Source organism: Leptonychotes weddellii, chromosome 3 (genome assembly GCF_054177405.1).
Source record: "Leptonychotes weddellii isolate Sample4059 chromosome 3, ASM5417740v2, whole genome shotgun sequence".
Taxonomy (NCBI): Eukaryota; Metazoa; Chordata; class Mammalia; order Carnivora; family Phocidae; genus Leptonychotes; species Leptonychotes weddellii.
Genome location: NC_138371.1, coordinates 109,368,678 through 109,385,921, shown reverse-complemented (window position 1 = coordinate 109,385,921; position 17,244 = coordinate 109,368,678). Strand labels below are relative to the sequence as shown.

General features: G+C 41.1%; 1 protein-coding gene across 5 annotated transcripts in view; it reads left to right on the top strand.

Moving 5' to 3' along the window:
- FLT1 (fms related receptor tyrosine kinase 1) overlaps positions 1-17,244 on the top strand; it is a 173,547-nt gene that overhangs the window by 81,792 nt on the left and 74,511 nt on the right. For 4 of the 5 annotated variants that reach the window (XM_081814774.1, XM_081814773.1, XM_081814776.1 and 1 more), the window contains 2 exons: positions 8,837-8,945; positions 15,088-15,396. In XM_081814774.1, the coding sequence (XP_081670900.1) occupies positions 8,837-8,945; positions 15,088-15,396 (418 nt within the window). Of the gene's footprint in view, positions 1-8,836; positions 8,946-15,087; positions 15,511-17,244 lie in introns of those variants that run through there. The other variant, XM_081814777.1, reaches the window with a different exon arrangement.

The window sequence follows — 17,244 nt, the reverse complement described above, 5'->3', positions numbered from 1 at the left end:
GCTTAGCCAACTGAGCCACCCAGGTGCCCCTGGGATATTTATTTTAAAAACACACACTTGGCTTCCAGTTCTGGGTTTACTAGAACCAGAAGTAATTCAAATGCTCACAACAAAAGTTCAGAGAGAAGACAAGATCAGAGATATGTCTTTGTGGAGAGACACCCTGAGACTGCTTAAACTCTGTTCTCCAGTGGCCCACCAGTTCCAAAGGCATGAGTACTAGGTCCTAATGCAAGAGGCAGAGCGGCCTCTCACATACCAACGGCTTTCAACCCTGGCTGAATATCAGAATACTCCACCAATTATTCTTACATTTGAATCTCTGGAGTAGAGCCTGGGGTTGATAAAAGTTCCCTGGGAGATTGTAGCACATACCTAGGACTGAGTATCTCTGACATACATAAAGTAGGTAGTCAATAAGCAAAAGCTAGTACAAGACTTAGGTCTAAAATGGAATACTGCCATCTCACAAAATAGATTGTTTTCCCTCTGTCTTCATAAAGGCAAAGCCTAAGTCAGGGTATGCAAACACATTAGAGTATATCAGGATTCCCTGACCTAAGAAATACAAATCAAAAGCACAAGGAGCTATCGCCTGACACCTGTTAGAATGGCCATTATCAAAAAGACAAGAAATAATGAGTATGGCTGAGGATGTGGAGAAAAGGGAATCTTTGTGCACTATTGGTGGGTTGTAAATTTATACAGCTATTATGAAAAACATGGAGGTTTTTGGAGGTTTCTCAAAAAACTAAAAATAGAACCACCCTATAATCTAGCAATTCCACTTCTGGGTGGAAAACAAAGAAAGAAAAAAACAAAAACACTCAAAAATATCTGCACCCTCCTGTTCATAGCAGTACTATTTATAATAACCGAGATATGGAAGCAACTTGAGTGCCCATCGAATGAATGAATGAATGAAGAATGTATGGTATGTATATACACAATGGAATATGACTCAGCCACAAGAAAGAATGAGATCTTGCCATTTGTGACATGGATGGACTTTGAGGGCACTAAGCTAAGAGTAAGAAGTCAGGCAAAGAAAAGACAAATACCGTATGATCTCATTTATATGTGGAATCTAAAAGAAACCAAACCCCAAGCTTATAGATTACAGAGCACAGAATGGTGGTTGCCAGAGGCAGGGGTAAGGGTTGTGAAGAATAAGTGAAGGGGGTCAAAAGGCACGAAGTTGCAGTTATAAGATAACTAAGTCCTGGGGATTATTGTACAACATGGTGAATATAGTTAATCATACTGAATTGCATATTTGAAAGTTTGCTAAGAGAATGGATCTTAGTACTTCTCATCACAAGACAAAAAATTTGCTTAACTATGTATGATGACAGATGTTAAGTGTACTTACGGTGATCGTGTTGCAATATATACAAATACTGAATCATTTATGCTTTCTTACATTTGAAACTAATACAGTGTTATGTATCAATTATACCTCAATTAAAAAAAAAAAAAAAAAAGACTTCTAACCAAAAAAAACCACACAGTTCCCTGACCTAATGAGCATCTAGCACACATCTTTGCTGGTACGCTTTTTGGTATTAAAAAATTTTTATTGAGGTGTGATTGACATACAAAAAGCTGTACAAATTTAATGTGTACAGTTTAATGATGACTTTGGAGATAAATATACACCCACGAAACCATCAATACAGTCAAAGCTACAAACTTATCCATCGCCTCCAAAAGTTTCCTCCCACTGAATGTAGGAACGTGTGAATGAATCAATGAATTAATGATAACACATAGCAAATGTATACAACGCAGCATTGTTCAGGGCAAGTAACTACGCTGCACAGTGGATCTCTAGGACTTACTCATCTAGCATCACTGAAACTTTGTACCCTTTGACCAATTTTGGAAGATTCAACTTCTCTAAAAGAGATGCCAAGAACTGCAAAGGCTCTTGAGATTGTACCCGATTTTCAGGCTAACAGGTAGGCCTGTCCCAGTTTTATGTTTTGTGGTTGAAGACCTGCTACTTGCGGGTCAGATACAAGGACTTTATTACTCACAGCAAATCTCGCGGGCTTCTTGTTAGCACTGGTCCTCTTGCCCCCGAGTGCCTGGGTAGAAACTGTGCAGGCAGTGGATTTGCAGAGCAGCTGAGGGACCCTGAACTTTGGGAACCCGTATTTTTTAGAGTGGGTGGCCTTTGCTGTCCCCTCCTGCATACCATTCCTTCGCCGTTCCCCTGGGCTCCGCTGAACCTCAGCAATAGCAGATACCTTATGAACTGGGCACATCTCATGGACCTCGGACTTTTCTTTGGTTGAATTCAGGAAAAATATACTTTAAAATCGGCCCTTACCAGGCCCAGGGGTAGTGATGCTTTAAAAGTAAAAAGCTCCCAACCCCTTGCCAAAATGTCGATTTATACATGCATATCTTGACTCAGAGTGGCTTGTTAGTATGGGTCCGTCTGCTTGAGTGTGGTTATGCGTGTGTTATCTGTGTATTCAGCTGTATTTTTTGCGTTTGAAGGCAACAAAGTAGATAGCATCATTCCCCCCACTCCCCATGTAGGATTGAACAGTGACGACAAATAACATCTGATTTCCGCGTTCTGTAAAACTTTTTGACATACGCTCGTATCAACAACATTCTGGCCAGCCGGAGTGGTTATCTACTTTTTAAAGATAAAAACAGGGGTGGTGAGATGAACTCAAAGCCACACAGCTTAAATGTGGCAGACGAGAAACTCAAAGCAAAGTCTTCCTAGTCCAAAAGCCACGGCTCTTCCAACGAGGTACAGAAATTAAAATGGTGATGACTTCCATGAAAATATGAACAATCACTTGTCAAGGATTTAAGAAAAGTTTTTCTGACTACAGTCGTGGTTTACAATTCTTTTTTTTTTTTAAGATTTTATTTATTTATTTGACAGAGAGAGACACAGCGAGAGAGGGAACACAAGCAGGGGGAGTGGGAGAGGGAGAAGCAGGCTTCCCGCTGAGCATGGAGCCCGATGTGGGGCTCTATCCCAGGACCCTGGGATCACGACCTGAGCCGAAGGCAGACGCTTAATGACTGAGCCACCCAGGCGCCCGTGGTTTACAATTCTTTTTCTCTAATACAAATGAACAGTAGTTTGAAACGTCCCATGATGGATAACCATGGATGAGAGCAGTTCAGTGAAATCCTTAGAAAAGAGGAAATTCTATGAACTTCAAAGTTTAATTTGGGTGACAGTACGTCTTTTCAAAGAAAGGAAATGCCTCACAGTAGAAGGCAAGTTAGTTGTCACAGAATATACTAGAAAACTTCAAGATGCCACTGAATGTGTTAATTCGTTTTGCCTTCTCCTGATCATATCAGGGAGATGGACTGTTAACTGCTGGATATTAAAAAAAACATTTATGAGCCTAATTCCGATGGTAAGTTTTAATTCTATTCTGGCGTCCTAGCCACAAAAAATACGATAGAAAAGAAAGTGGAAAATGAAAAAGCCAGGCGAGGTTTCGGATTAGCCTGAACCATAAATTAGCAACCTGACTCCATACAGAATTACCTGGAAAGCACAGAGGGAGTGAAGTCACAAAACCCGAGTGAGATAAGGAACTTCCTTGATGCTTTTCCACACGGCTTGAAACAAGTTTATTGTCTTGTAATTTTGTAGTTATGCAGATGTTTTAAATATAGATCTCCAGACACAGTGGGCATGTATGTTGACCAACCTGCAGCCAGGAGCCCTGGGGTCAAGCTCTGCGACTTCCTATCTTGTATAACCACACGCAGATCCGTCCCTCTCTCTGAACCTGCTCCCTCCTCCAAAAGATGGAGCTAATAATACTTGTCCTCCCTCATTTGCCCGTTCTTATAAACATGATTGTCATGTATGCCCTAATGCAGTTCCCAAGTTGATTGTGATCGTATACAATGAAGACTGTTTGTTCAATAATTGTCTGCATTGAAAAACTTTTAATACTTTTAACAAAGTTGTTATCTATGTATATCATGTATCTGTGGCATATCCTCTTAGAAGCTGTAACAGTAATAGATTCTCATTCTTCATTTCAAGGCCTAAATTTAGAAGCATTTACCACTTTTACAATTTGGGCATCTATTAGTTTATCTCTGTGTATGTAGGAAAAAAATTTATGATGATGACAGATGGGAGTTTTGCTATTTCAGAATTATTTGCGCTGGCCTTTCCTTTACAATTAAAACTGCTTTTCTTTTCTGTCCATTTTTAGGAAGTATATTAAAGTCCCAGCTTAGACTCTAATGACCGTTTTAACTACAGTCACATAGTTAGCCCACACAGTGACACCCCCCACAGATCAGGGGAATAGAGGTCCCACTGGAGCCCCCATTAGATTCTAGGGATTTCCTTTTTTTTTCTTTGTTTTTTGTTTGTTTGTTTGTTTAACTCAGAAGGGTGCAGAGAACAATAAAATTTAGTTTCCTCATTGGCAAGTTTTGGCCTAGATCTGTGAAAAATGAGTCATCAATTGGAGTTGCTAATAGCAAATGCGGAGTTTTAGCATTCTTTAATGGAGTTGCCAGACTCTTGGGTTTGTAGCTACGGAGTAGGAAGTAGAGGGAACCCGGTGCTAGAAAAAACACTCAGGAAATACATATTACAGCATTCATTCTGTGAGGCTGGAGAATTGTGACAATTTTAATGTTTTAGCAGTGTTTCCATTGAAACCGTTTGGAGGTTACCTTGAGAAGGGTTACCATTACAAGACTGATCCATGACAGTGACCTTAAAACTAATGACAGAATTACAGTTTGTGTCTCATTTCCCACACTCCTCAAGTTTTTCGAATTCTCACGTTCTGTTTTCCCATCACTTGGCTCAAATGTGCCACCTGAGGTTAATTTTAGATTCTTCCATGACCTTTATATATCTACTTTTATGTCTCCCTGACACACTTGAAAGGAAACGATATTAGAAACATCCCGAGATTAAGATCACGGGTCCATATTTAGACCTTTTAAAACTAGTTCTGGAAATTAGGCTGAATTACACATCATCCCATCAAAATATTCTCACCCATGAGGTTGCAACCTCATTGTGGTAGGGAATTACTAATGTGTAGGGAAAGGGAAGGAAGGAAGGGGTATGAATAACTTCCCAACTTACAGTACCTGATGACAGATTTCATCAGCGTTCTTGGGTCATACAAAAGAACCCAGAAAATGACTTTAAGGCTCTATTTCTAATATCTAAATCCTTGAGGTCCTGGCAGGGCAAGTCAAGGCACCCCCAAAGTCTGTGTTCAGAGCTAAAAAACAATTATGGCAAATGAAAACTAATTATAGAATGAAGACAAGCAGACATCCTTGAGAATTTCTTTTGGTGCACCTTCTAAATGATAATTTCAAACACATGTAACTACTCAAATTCTTGGCACTTCCTCTTTTAAAGTATTAAGTTAATATTTGGTGTTCCCACTGTTAGGCTATTTTCATCTTTTCCCCCTTTGAAACAATAGTATTTGGTTACGAGCACTGGGGAATGGATTTGTCCCTTTTACTCAGAAGACTTCTGCGTTTAGACTTGCTGTCCTAAGGGAAGTTGTCTCTTGTGCAGAAAAACCACACTCACCCACAACTCACAGTTGAGCTCCTTTTTCTGACCCTATAATGTTTATACTTCAATTATCAAATAAATATCTTTTGTTTGTCATGAAAACATGTTTTAGTTTCTAAGTTAAAAAATATATTCTCTGGAAAAAAGTGCTCCAGAAATCAGATAATTTTTAATAAAGTTGATCATAGGATATTAATTTCATCTTATTTTTACATTTCCTTCTTTTATTATAACTTTTTCATTCATCGGTCATATTCTCAAACCTTGTAACAATGTATCAGTTGAAAAATAGCTTGCAGCTTATGTGAAATAATAAGAGAGAAACTAGTATTTCTGTACATAGTAGCATTTTAGCTTATGTGACCCATCTCTGCCAATTTAAGGATGTATTCTTAAGGAAGAACTCAATTCAAAGACTAGATGGAACTCTACCAATAGATCTGTGCCATTCAATCTAAAGAGTTTTAAGGCAAGAAGCAGTTTCATGTAGAGATCATGGGTAATATACCTACCTCACAGGGCTATAGGGAGGAGGAAATTAAAGTCCCAGCTTAGAGTATAATGAGCCTTTGACCTACAGTGGCATAGTTAGCCTGCCCAGCGACAGGCTAGATATCGCCTCACGTGCCATCTGGCACACAGCAAGGGCTACATAAAGGCACCCAGAAACAAAGGAATAATGTAAACTCCCATCGATGTCATTTTCTCGTCCAATTTTAATAGCAACTTGGGAGAGGTGAGTTCTGGAGCAGGCTTGCCTATGGGGAAGCTCTTGGTTTGGGAAGGGGTCATTCAAGCAAAATAAGAGATTCAAATATTCGTATCTCCATGGCGCATCCTGTGGCCTGGATTCCTTTCAGTTCTAGGTGTCTCAATTTCATTCTCTGATTATACAGAAGTTCTGAGCTCTCCCGACAGTTTATTGGAATCATCCCCCGATTGCCTGCACAAATCTTAACTGTGGCAAATGTGCCACATCTGAATTTCCTTCCCCTTGCCACAGAGCCCAGTTCTGGTGCTCACTTGCTTTGAGTCCAGTGAAATCAGAATAGTTTTAATAGAAACACAGACGCAACTTTCAGATTCAGGCAGTAGCTGTCCCTCATATCAAACATCCTCAGGACAAACAGAAATGAGTTTCTCACTTATTTACTGAGCAGCAAATCAAAGAATGTAGATAAGACTCTGCTGAGGCCCCTGAGGATAAACATTTGAGAGCTGACGTCATAAGAAAACCTGTGCTTGAGCTGGTGGGGGGGGGGCTTTATTGGTGTCCCCTGGGTCTGAACTTGTTGCATACCGCTTCCAAGCATCTGAGCCCAAGTTTGCAGAGACCAACTAAAGAAGTCAGTGTCTGACTTGATGGTCTGAATTGTCCCAGCGGTCACGAGCTAACACTTCCTTTCACACTGCTACCTACAAGCTTCACTTCTAATTACTGCCATTTTCTTCCATGGCTCTTAAGTGGTGGGTGCAGTAATTAAAAGAAATATCCTGGCTAGAATTTCCTTGTATTTCCCACCTCTTCTAAAGATTATTAATTCGCATAGGGAAAGAGACACGTGAGTTCTTTTCATGATCTCCTCTACTGGCCATTTGCCTCCATGGGAGTGTTTCTCTGCAAAAGAGAGAATAATACGTATTTGATCTTCAAGCAGGGAAATTATCTGTCACCTTAAAGCAATCCTCCAAGGACTATTCAAGGTTAAGAATAGGGGTTGTGTCACATTCATCTCTGTTTCCCCTACAACATCTGCACCATACCTTCATAAACGCTCAATAAATGTCTGCTAAGTTGAATGAAAATTGCCACATATTGCAGACACTTTCATTTCCAGTAATTTCAATAATTCACAGAGGATATATGAGGAGATGTAATTAAACAGATCCAAGAAACAGAAGAGGAGACATCATGTAATATACACTATACTATAGTGAAAATTACAGAGAATCTGGAGCAATAAGCTTGCTGGCTGAAAAAACGAGGAGTGTATTTTTCAGTGTTCTTGATCTGTAGATTAAAGACAAATAATTTATTGGCTGGGATATGAGAACATAAGTAAAGTGCTTAATTAGCCCATTACTTAGCAACTCAGAAGAATGCTGGGACCCTTTATAGAATCGGGGTTCATCATCTTAGAAAGCCGACTGTCACATTTCCACCTATATATTACATTAGCCTGTAAGTCACTTGACCTAATTCTACTTCAGCTAGGACACTCCATTCTGTCTGGAAGCATCAGCAAGCCTCTCTAATTTCAAAGCCAATGACCAGTCATTTGTGTTCTAGGAGATAAGCCGCAACAATTTATAAATAACTGGATACACTAAAAAAAAAAAAAAATACTAGAAACTTAACTTCCTTTTTCATTTGTTCCATAGAAAGGATGCATTACAATTTTGCAAGGCTGGGTTAGATTTTAAAACTCTCAACAACTCATTCCATTTTACTAATTTTTATCTTTAAAAGAAGACAGCAGAGTCTTTATGCTGTACAAATTTGTGTTTCATTACTCTGTGAGACATCACAGTTTAGAAAGCGCTTTCCAGCTCACACAAATGTGACCACTAGTGTTTCTTCAAGGGTTCACGTGTCAAATAGCAGCACGAAAATTCCGTGAGACGATATTGTATTCACAGTTTATGTCTTCGTTTTCTAGATTGGGGGTTGGCAGACTGAGAAATTAAGTCATTTATAAACACACAGGACAGCCTTAGAGAGCTTTCCAGAGCTTCTGCACCTTGGGGGCTGCAGAGCTCCATTCTTTGAGTACATAAAAGAAATGGTTTGGCCAACCTTTCTCTTCTGTCCTTGCTCACTTAACACGCCCATTACAGAAGCAAACAGCAAAGAAACCTCCTGTTACCAAATGGCATCCATAGTCTCAGGTCATCCAAACAAAAGGGAAGGTCTCAGCCTCACCTGTTCCTCTCATTGACGTGGAACTGACCACCTCATAGAGTAGGACGTGCAGTCCCGCATCTCAGCTTCAGGTCTGTAATTGTTACGCCAGCAGCACGAGATAAATAAGCCTGAAACCCTCATACGAGTCGGATGTCATAGCCCCCGGTCTCCTGAGGACCTGCTTTCCTGTTATTTTTCCATTCTTGCTGGGGCTCCGCAAAGGGAGAGCCTTCTGGTAACCGCCGTGCGCATAGTACTAGCCTTGTCGAATGAATGGAATAGCTGAATCACTTCAACCTTTAGAAGAATCTTAGGGATGTTCAAATAGCTCTTTGCTCTAGCTAAAGCTTCCTTTTCTTTTACAGACGGCTAGCACCTTGGTTGTGGCTGACTCTAGAATTTCTGGAATCTACAGTTGCATGGCTTCCAATAAAGTAGGATCTGTGGAAAGAAACATAAGCTTTTATATCACAGGTAAGCCGTATATCCTATACTCACAAAGATAGCCTGGTGACCTCGCTGTCCTTTCAATTCTGTTTGTTCTTAGTGCACTTTTGGCTTGAGGGATTTTTATTTTTAAAAACTTCCGTAGAATTGTTAAACTTGAGCACCTTCATCCTTGCTCTCAGGAATAGGATTCTGCAACATCACTGGATCTCTGAACAAGTTCTTTCTCTGAGTTCCCTTTTAGAGCTATGTGTGTACATCTCCCTCCCAGGCTGGATCGTGAATTTAGGATCTTGTCATGTTCATTTTTGAACTCCTTTCAATACCTGGCACAGGGTCTGGTACATAGAAGTTGTTCAGTAACAATCAAGGACACCAAACCTATGATGATAGGTTTTTGTTTTTGAAGCCGAGAAGCTAGTTGTCTCACAACTTAAGTAATTTCTACTTTTGAGGAATGAGGCTCTCCTGTAGAAACCTGAAACTGAGTTTGTTGACAGTAATTAATGTGGCTTTTTTGGTAGCATTTACACATTTTTCAGCCTTCAATATGATGGTCTCTGCAAATCTTAAAACTTCCAAGGTACACAAATGGCACTCCCTATGTCCCTCCACGGGTACAGGAAGGAAGTAAGTAGCTCAAAGTATAAAAACAATTGCCTGGCTCCGCACTGCCCCAATTTTCTGAGGAAACCCGGGCAGTTTGCCAGCTTTCTGGAAACTTTGCACTGCATGGGGCAGGCTGCAGCAGTTGCCTAGAGTTCTCTAGAAAGAAATAGGTAGGTCTGATTCCATGAGACATATGGGTTGTCGGATCACAGGGAGCCTTCCGGCAAGTTAGCCAATCCTCAGAGAAGCTGTGTCGTGGGAGATCTCCTGAGGTAGATTCTCACGGAATGTCAGAGCTGAAAGAGACTTGAGAGGCTATTCAGCATGATAGCCCTCGAACTTTGCAGGTCAGGAAATCGGGTTTGGAGAGGTGCAAGGGGACACGCCAGAGCCACCCGACACCAAGTCAGCCCCTGTCCTCTTCTACTCCTTACAAAGAGTGGAAGGGACATTGTCTCTGCATCCATTCCACGTAGGAAAAGTCCTTTATTTGGAGAAGGATTCAGATAGCAATTTCACACATACTGGTTCTCTAGCCAGTCTCGGATGATTTGGACTAATTAGGAACAAAGGTTTGAACTGTCCTTTATATTTGGTTGCAAACAAGTTCCTATCCAAATCCATAGTGCCTGTATGTATGATTGAAAGTATAAAAGATTGAGCAGTTCCTGTTCTGAACATTCAACAAGTTTACACAAGCTTAATGAGCACTATTAATTAGAATAGTTCAGCTCTGCACTGAGCACTTGAACAGATTATCAATGAAGCCCTGTCTTTATAGGAAGACAGTTTTAACATAAAAAAGAAGTGTTATCTGTATCCTAATATCAAAAGGCGTACGCAGAAGTAATGTGGCAGATAAACTTACCAACGCTAAGCCGATGCTGTCCAATAGAAATACAAGCCACACATGTAATTTAAAATTTTCTAGCAAAACTACGTTTTTTAAAAAAATAAAAAGTAAAATTAATTTTTTTTAACCCAGTATATCCAAAATACCATTTCAAAATGCAGTGTTTTCAAAGTATTACACTGCATCCGTTTTTACATTTTAAATTAATTGAAATAAAATTAATTGAATAAAATTCAGTTCTTCAGTCACACTAACCACATTTTAAGTGCTCAGTAGCCACACGTGGCCAGTGGATACTATGTGTACAGAGGAGCTTTAAACCTCTGAGAAGTAAGGGCCGAGGTCGACCTAGGGGAGGAGGGCATAAAATTTGAACAGGTAAAAAGAAGAGGACAGGCTTGCCTTGACATTTTCAGAGTCAATGCAAGAGTACCAGTGGAGGTCCACAAACTATACATCTAACCACGTCACAAGTTCTAAATGAACTTCAGTTATGTTTCATTTAGCTGTTATGTTTCAGCTTCTCATGGACAAATATACCTCCATGATGACCTGAGAGGTGAGGTGCAAATTTAGAACTCTGGGTCTCCTCACAGCTCCACCACAGAATGTGGCAATGCCTGGAGGTACAGAAGGAACGGCCCCCCATCTTCTCCTTCGACTCCTGGCTCTGTCCCACTACGGCACCCACATGTATGGTCTCCACAGCCCACATATCCAAGCGCTGCCCACACTCCTGACTAACAGTCTTCCCTGAGATCTAGACGTGTGCACACCTACGAGCAGTCTGACCTCAGGAGGACAAACCCAGGGAAGAGGACTTTGACAGTCTGGAAGCAGACTCAGGATCATCTTTACAAGGAATTCTGGGATCCCAAGGACCTCAAGCAAGATACGGAAGTGGGGGTGGCATGCTTTCTTGACCCCCCAGACTCTATATTGTGAGGAGGGGGACAGCCGGAGTAGAGCCATCTAAAGGCCCAGAACAGGGACCCCTCTTGCCTGGGTCTGAAGGCAGTACTGGAAAAGGAGGTACCAAGAGTAGAGGGGGATGTTGTGCTCATTTCCTTATTATTCAGAGTCCCCAAGAAAGATGAACTGATACCCAGCCTTAACTGCAGCGCCAATATCTAGCCTACCCCACTGAGCTCGGCATTACTGCGTGTCTGTCTGTGTGTGGCTGTCTTACTGACCAAGCTGATCACATGTTCAATGCAGACAGATTCCCTCCTACCACATTATACAATGTATAACCATGGAATGGTTGAAAGCTTTTCTCGATCTCAAGGCTTGTCCGTAGAAAGGAGCTATGAGAATTCAATTCAGACGTACATAGTTGAGGCTTACAATGCTTTTCCTCTAGAAATTCAGGAGTTTTAATCTTACCCTGAAATGGAATATAATTGCTCTGAATTCTTTCCTACCAATCCTGAAAAGTTCTAGTTTTTGGTAATCATAGATTAATTTGCTTACATTAATTATTTTTTTAACTAATTACTACCTTTTTCTTACTTAAATCTTTGTCACGAGATTTATTCTCACTGAAGATAAAACTAGATACTCTTAGGAATGTTGCTCCTTACACGTGTATTTTCTGAAAAGTGAATGTACGTTTACTCAGTGTTTATGCTTGACTGCGTGCAAGGACTGTTTTAAAAGATCCAAAGTTTAACTCCTCTAAATCAAAAGATCTGGATTTGTCATGCATGTTGCCCCCTCCTTAAAATAGAGTAACAACTCACACAGGTTGCCTTCCAAACTGATGAAAACAAGTTAGCTGTGGCCTTTAGAATTCTCCACTGCTTCTACTCTAAACTTTGGCATTCACTTGTACATAGTGTCTACTTGAAACAAGCAAAACTTTCTAGTAACCACTCACCTCTTAGAGAATGTTTTTTCTGTTCTTCAGTAGAAGGAAAGCCTTCTTTATTACCACCTGACAAATGACACACTGCTCAGCGTGTTAATTTCTGTGCTTGTCTGTTTCATGAACTTAATTCACGTTTGATCCAACCAAGTCAATATGCGCCCCCCCAAATATGCACCTGTGTCAGTGATTACTCTTTGCACCTAACCCTAAATTGAGTCTCTCTTCTGACCAAAGATTGCTTCTTCTCCACGATACCTCATAAGATGCTGCGGATGTGCTCTGCGTCATAGGGGATGAGTGTTAGTAGGTGCCAATGAGGATTGTGCTAAATCTGCCACAGATACTTAAGTGTGAGAAGATTTCTCACTTTCGCTTTGTTAGAAGGCAATTCTTTGGGTCTGTTTTTGTACTCAGGCTAAAAAAAAAAAAAAAAATCCACATGAATTAAAAGGAAAAATCCCTCTGGATTCATTAACTAGTGTTAGGACATTTTATTTATCATCTTCTGTGGCTCAAAAGAGAAGGCCAAAGGAGTTATCCTGAGAAATGGACAATCATTTCCTCTTTTTTTTTTTTTTAAAGATTTTATTTATTTATTTGAGAGAGAGAGAATGAGAGAGAGCACACGAGAGGGGTTAGGGTCAGAGGGAGAAGCAGACTCCCTGCCGAGCAGGGAGCCCGATGCGGGACTCGATCCGGGGACTCCAGGATCATGACCTGAGCCGAAGGCAGTTGCTTAACCAACTGAGCCACCCAGGCGCCCAGGGACAATCATTTCTAAGAGGCTGTCTGGTAACATGAACCAAACTAACTTCACTAACAGTGTCCCCCATATGAGCAGCAGACCTCAGAACCTAGTTGGTTCTTTTCTTTTCCTGTGTGTGTGTGTTTGCTGTTTGCGGGCACTCCGCATGACTATGGGTGTGTTAGCAATTACTAAGGGTGAAACAGGAACAGCACACTGCCTTATCTTGCTGGTTTCCCAGTGTCACTAAATGCACTTTATTTTGAGATTCCTGGTGGTGCTTGGCAAAGATAAACAAAATCTTCCATCAGGAAACCTGTGAGCTATTTCCACAGGAAGTTTCAAATCACTAAAGTAAATAGAAACTCTACATGATCTCAGTGGTGTTACTTGGGCTCGCTTGGGTTCTAACCACCAGGACGGGACCTCATAATAAATGGAAAGCCTATGTATGGCCTTGGAAGAAATGATTTGACTGCAGTCCATACACAATACTTTGGGTATCTGTGTAAAAGTGGATGGTTGATGTTTTATTCCGCCGCAGGCTTGGAAAATGTCCCAAATATAAAAAGATGCTGAATTAGAGGGGCTATTTCTGACACCTTATTGTTGTGTTAAAAATGACTGTCAGCTGCTTCTGCATCTTCTGGCACATTCTTAGATATTCATTTTAAAAGCAGGAAAAACCTCTGCTGGTCTCCTCTCTCTCCAACCACTGACAGCTTCATAAGCCACTGCTATCCCAGCCCCCAGGTTTCAAATGAATACTTTGGCATTTCTTCAGACGTGACACTTTATAATAAAGCCAAAGCCCAGAAAAATCAGAAAAACAAGCAAAGTCAGATTTAGGAAAGAGTTGATATGATATCTAATTTTGGACTATTGTCCCCTTAAGGTTTAAAGGTTTCTTTATAGCTTTGTGTGCAACGGATAATAATAATAATAGCAGAACATAGTGCTTTTCATCTTCAAAGTACTTTGTAAAATGTTGGCCCAAATTCTTTGCTCAATACAGATACGCCACTAAGTAACAAGCAATGGGAGGGTTTGGGAGCGGGTCAGTTCGGGGCCAGTAACCAATGATTTTTTTTTTTTTTTTTTTTTTAATCCTCTGGGGAAATGGTCCAAAATGAGACTAGGGAACTCGGAGCGCAAAAGCTAAGTGACAGTCCAGGGTAAGAAAGCTGAGGAGGAGAGCTCACAAGGTGTTGCCGGAGATGGAAATGAAGGTTAGCTGGGGATTGACAGGAGAGAAATGGCTTTGAATGGCATATTCACCTTCTGAAAACCTTTACTATGTTATTGAGAGGAAATACGGTTTTTTAACCGTATTTGCCCCCCACTTGCCCCCACTTCTGAAATGAAGCAACTCTCCCAGATTAGTTGGCTGCACTTTGTTCTTTTATGTCGGAATAGAATGATCACCGTGAAAGGGGACCTGAGCAAGGAACACGGCTCTTCTGTGCCCACAGTGCCCGCCGAGAGCAGGCGAGGTGGTGGTGCAGCAGTGGGAGCGGGATACTGTCGGTCCGCTTGTTGGAAACTGGGGCAATCAGTTGGGTGTTTTTATTGGAAAAGTTTAGGATTAAAGTGGTACTGACTGGCAGGACTGATGTCTCCTACCGTGTACCTGGGACTTCCTCTTCTCACCTGGTCACAACTTTTTCTGGATAAGTCTGACCATAACACCACCCTTGGTTTTTCGTACAGGTCGCTCTTTTAGGACTTCCCTATTTCGCCCACTCACCCACCGGTAGAAGTTCTAGATGTATTACAGAAATGGGGAATGTGGCTATCACCGCAAGGTGTACAACAAATTCCACTTTGAAAAGCAACGTGGTGCAAACAGGGAAAATGTCCCCATCCCAATAACCAGCCTGCTTGGCACCTGCTGCCTCGCTTCTTACGGAACGAACTTAGTTGGTTCCTATGTGGGTTTGATCAGTTCCCCTAACACGAAAAGATAAATACTCACCCTTTTAATGCTGATGCTGAGAGAATTTGTGTCAGAACGGTTCTTAAGATCTGTAACGATCTCCAGGGGAGACACTGATTTTTCCATGAACTGAAGTTCTTTATTCTTATTTTATAGACGTGCCAAATGGATTTCATGTTAACTTGGAAAAAATGCCTACGGAAGGAGAGGACCTGAAACTGTCTTGCACGGTTAACAAGTTCTTATACAGAGACATTACTTGGATTTTGCTGCGGACAGTTAAAAACCGAACAATGCACCACAGCATCAGCAAGCAAAAAATGGCCATCACTAAAGAGTACTCCGTCACTCTCAATGTCACCATCAAGAACGTTTCCCTGGAAGATTCAGGCACGTATGCCTGCAGAGCCAGGAACATATACACAGGGGAAGAAATCCTTCAGAAGAAAGAAGTTACAATTAGAGGTGAGCACTGCAACAAAAAGGCTGTTTTCTCTCGGATCTCCAAATTTAAAAGCACAAGGAATGATTGTACCACACAAAATAATGTAAAACATTAAAGGACTCATTAAAAAGTAACAGTTGTCTCATATCATCTTGATTTATTGTCACTGTTGCTAACTTTCTGGCTCAGAGGAGATGCTCCTCCCAAAATGAGTTTGGAGATGATAGGAGTGATAATGAGCTCCCAAGGTCCCAGCTCTGGGCTCCCCACTCAGGCTGAGGGCTCTGCTCTCTGGGGCCAACTTGGTGCGCGTTTGGATTTGGAGGATCCCTGCAGTGCATTCTCTGTTTTTGCTCTTTGCTGTCTTCTCCTGCCTGATAAACAACAACTTGGGACTGATCCTTTCCTCCCACTTTGATGCCAACCTCTTTGTATTTTTAAGTTTCGAAGCTACGCAAACTGAATAATTTAAACAAATGATGGTTTCTGCCAAAGATGGACATGAATAAGTTAATTTTCCAGCTCAGAACGAGTTACAGTTGAATTTGAGACTCTTATCGGACCTCTGCTTGGTTTTATTTTGTACTATTTCATCCGCTCTCGATTTGTAAATAGCACCTGGATAGCAAGTTATAATGCTTATTTATTTGAAAATGCTTTTTTTTTTTTTTTTTACATTAAGCACATTAATCTTAAACTGGAGCTTCTAAAATGGGCCCCAGGAGTGCAAGATGTCGGTGTAATCCAGAGGTATTAAAGCTTTATCACAGTATGGATTCAGAATGCCCACCCAGGTCAAGGCCACGTCCTGCCCCTGTGCACTCTGGGTAGCCAGCCGATTAGCACTGCAGGCTTCCCCCTCACTGCCCCTGAGTGGACTATACAGCCACTGACCACATCTGAAAATATGTGCATCATGCCTTCGCCTTACTTAGATTTGTCCCCTGGTTATTCTTTTAAAGAACTCTCTCCTATCTAATTGATGGCATTCAAAGACATACCACAATCAGTTTATCAAGGCTCTTGTGACCGAAGGTTGAATGCATTCTTCTAAATGTAAATCTAAGATTTGCCCATTAAAAGAAGTCCACTTTCCCCATATGCAAATGTTCATAGGATTTTTATGGGGATTAAGAAATGGCAAAACTACAGAAGCAGAATTCAGAACCATTTAAAAATATACACCATTTTTCAATCAGGAGAGATGGAAATCTCCTCTCTCCAGCTCGCGTTTGAAGGGAAAGTGACTTTTTCACCAATTTACTATGCATTGTTCTGTTGTTTTCATTTATGATTGATCATTATATGTGCCTTGCGTGAACTATTGGAAAACAAGCCACAGTGACCAAAATAGCCATGGCTGAGAACACAGTGGCTGGGCAACTCAATAGAAGGTGACAATATGACAACTTTTCAGGCTTGGGAACTCACCAGACTGTTTCCTCCTTTAGGTAACAGACTCTGTCCCACGGCTAAACTTGTCTTTCACGTGGGAATTGCTTTTGTCAAGTGTGAAAGAGTAAACAATAGCATTTCCCCAGAATGCCAGTTTTATGGAGCCCCAAATGCTCTGAAAACAATTAGTAACCTGGAAGTTGTCAGCCCAGAGGAAAGAATAATCAATTGTATCTTGAAATTTTACCTATGGCTCTTTTGCCTGGCGTCTTTGTTCATTCTAAGTCAGCATGTTCCTTCAGGAAACAATGCCTTATACCACAGATCGTGGGGACTCCCATTTTTACTAAAGCTGAAAAAGCAAATGGGATGGTTGTGGGATTGCTGCTGAAAAAAATGCTGAAGCAGACACGCAGAAGCTATCATTTCTTTCCCCCTTAAAACTGCGACTGCAATTTTTGCAGGGCGGGGAA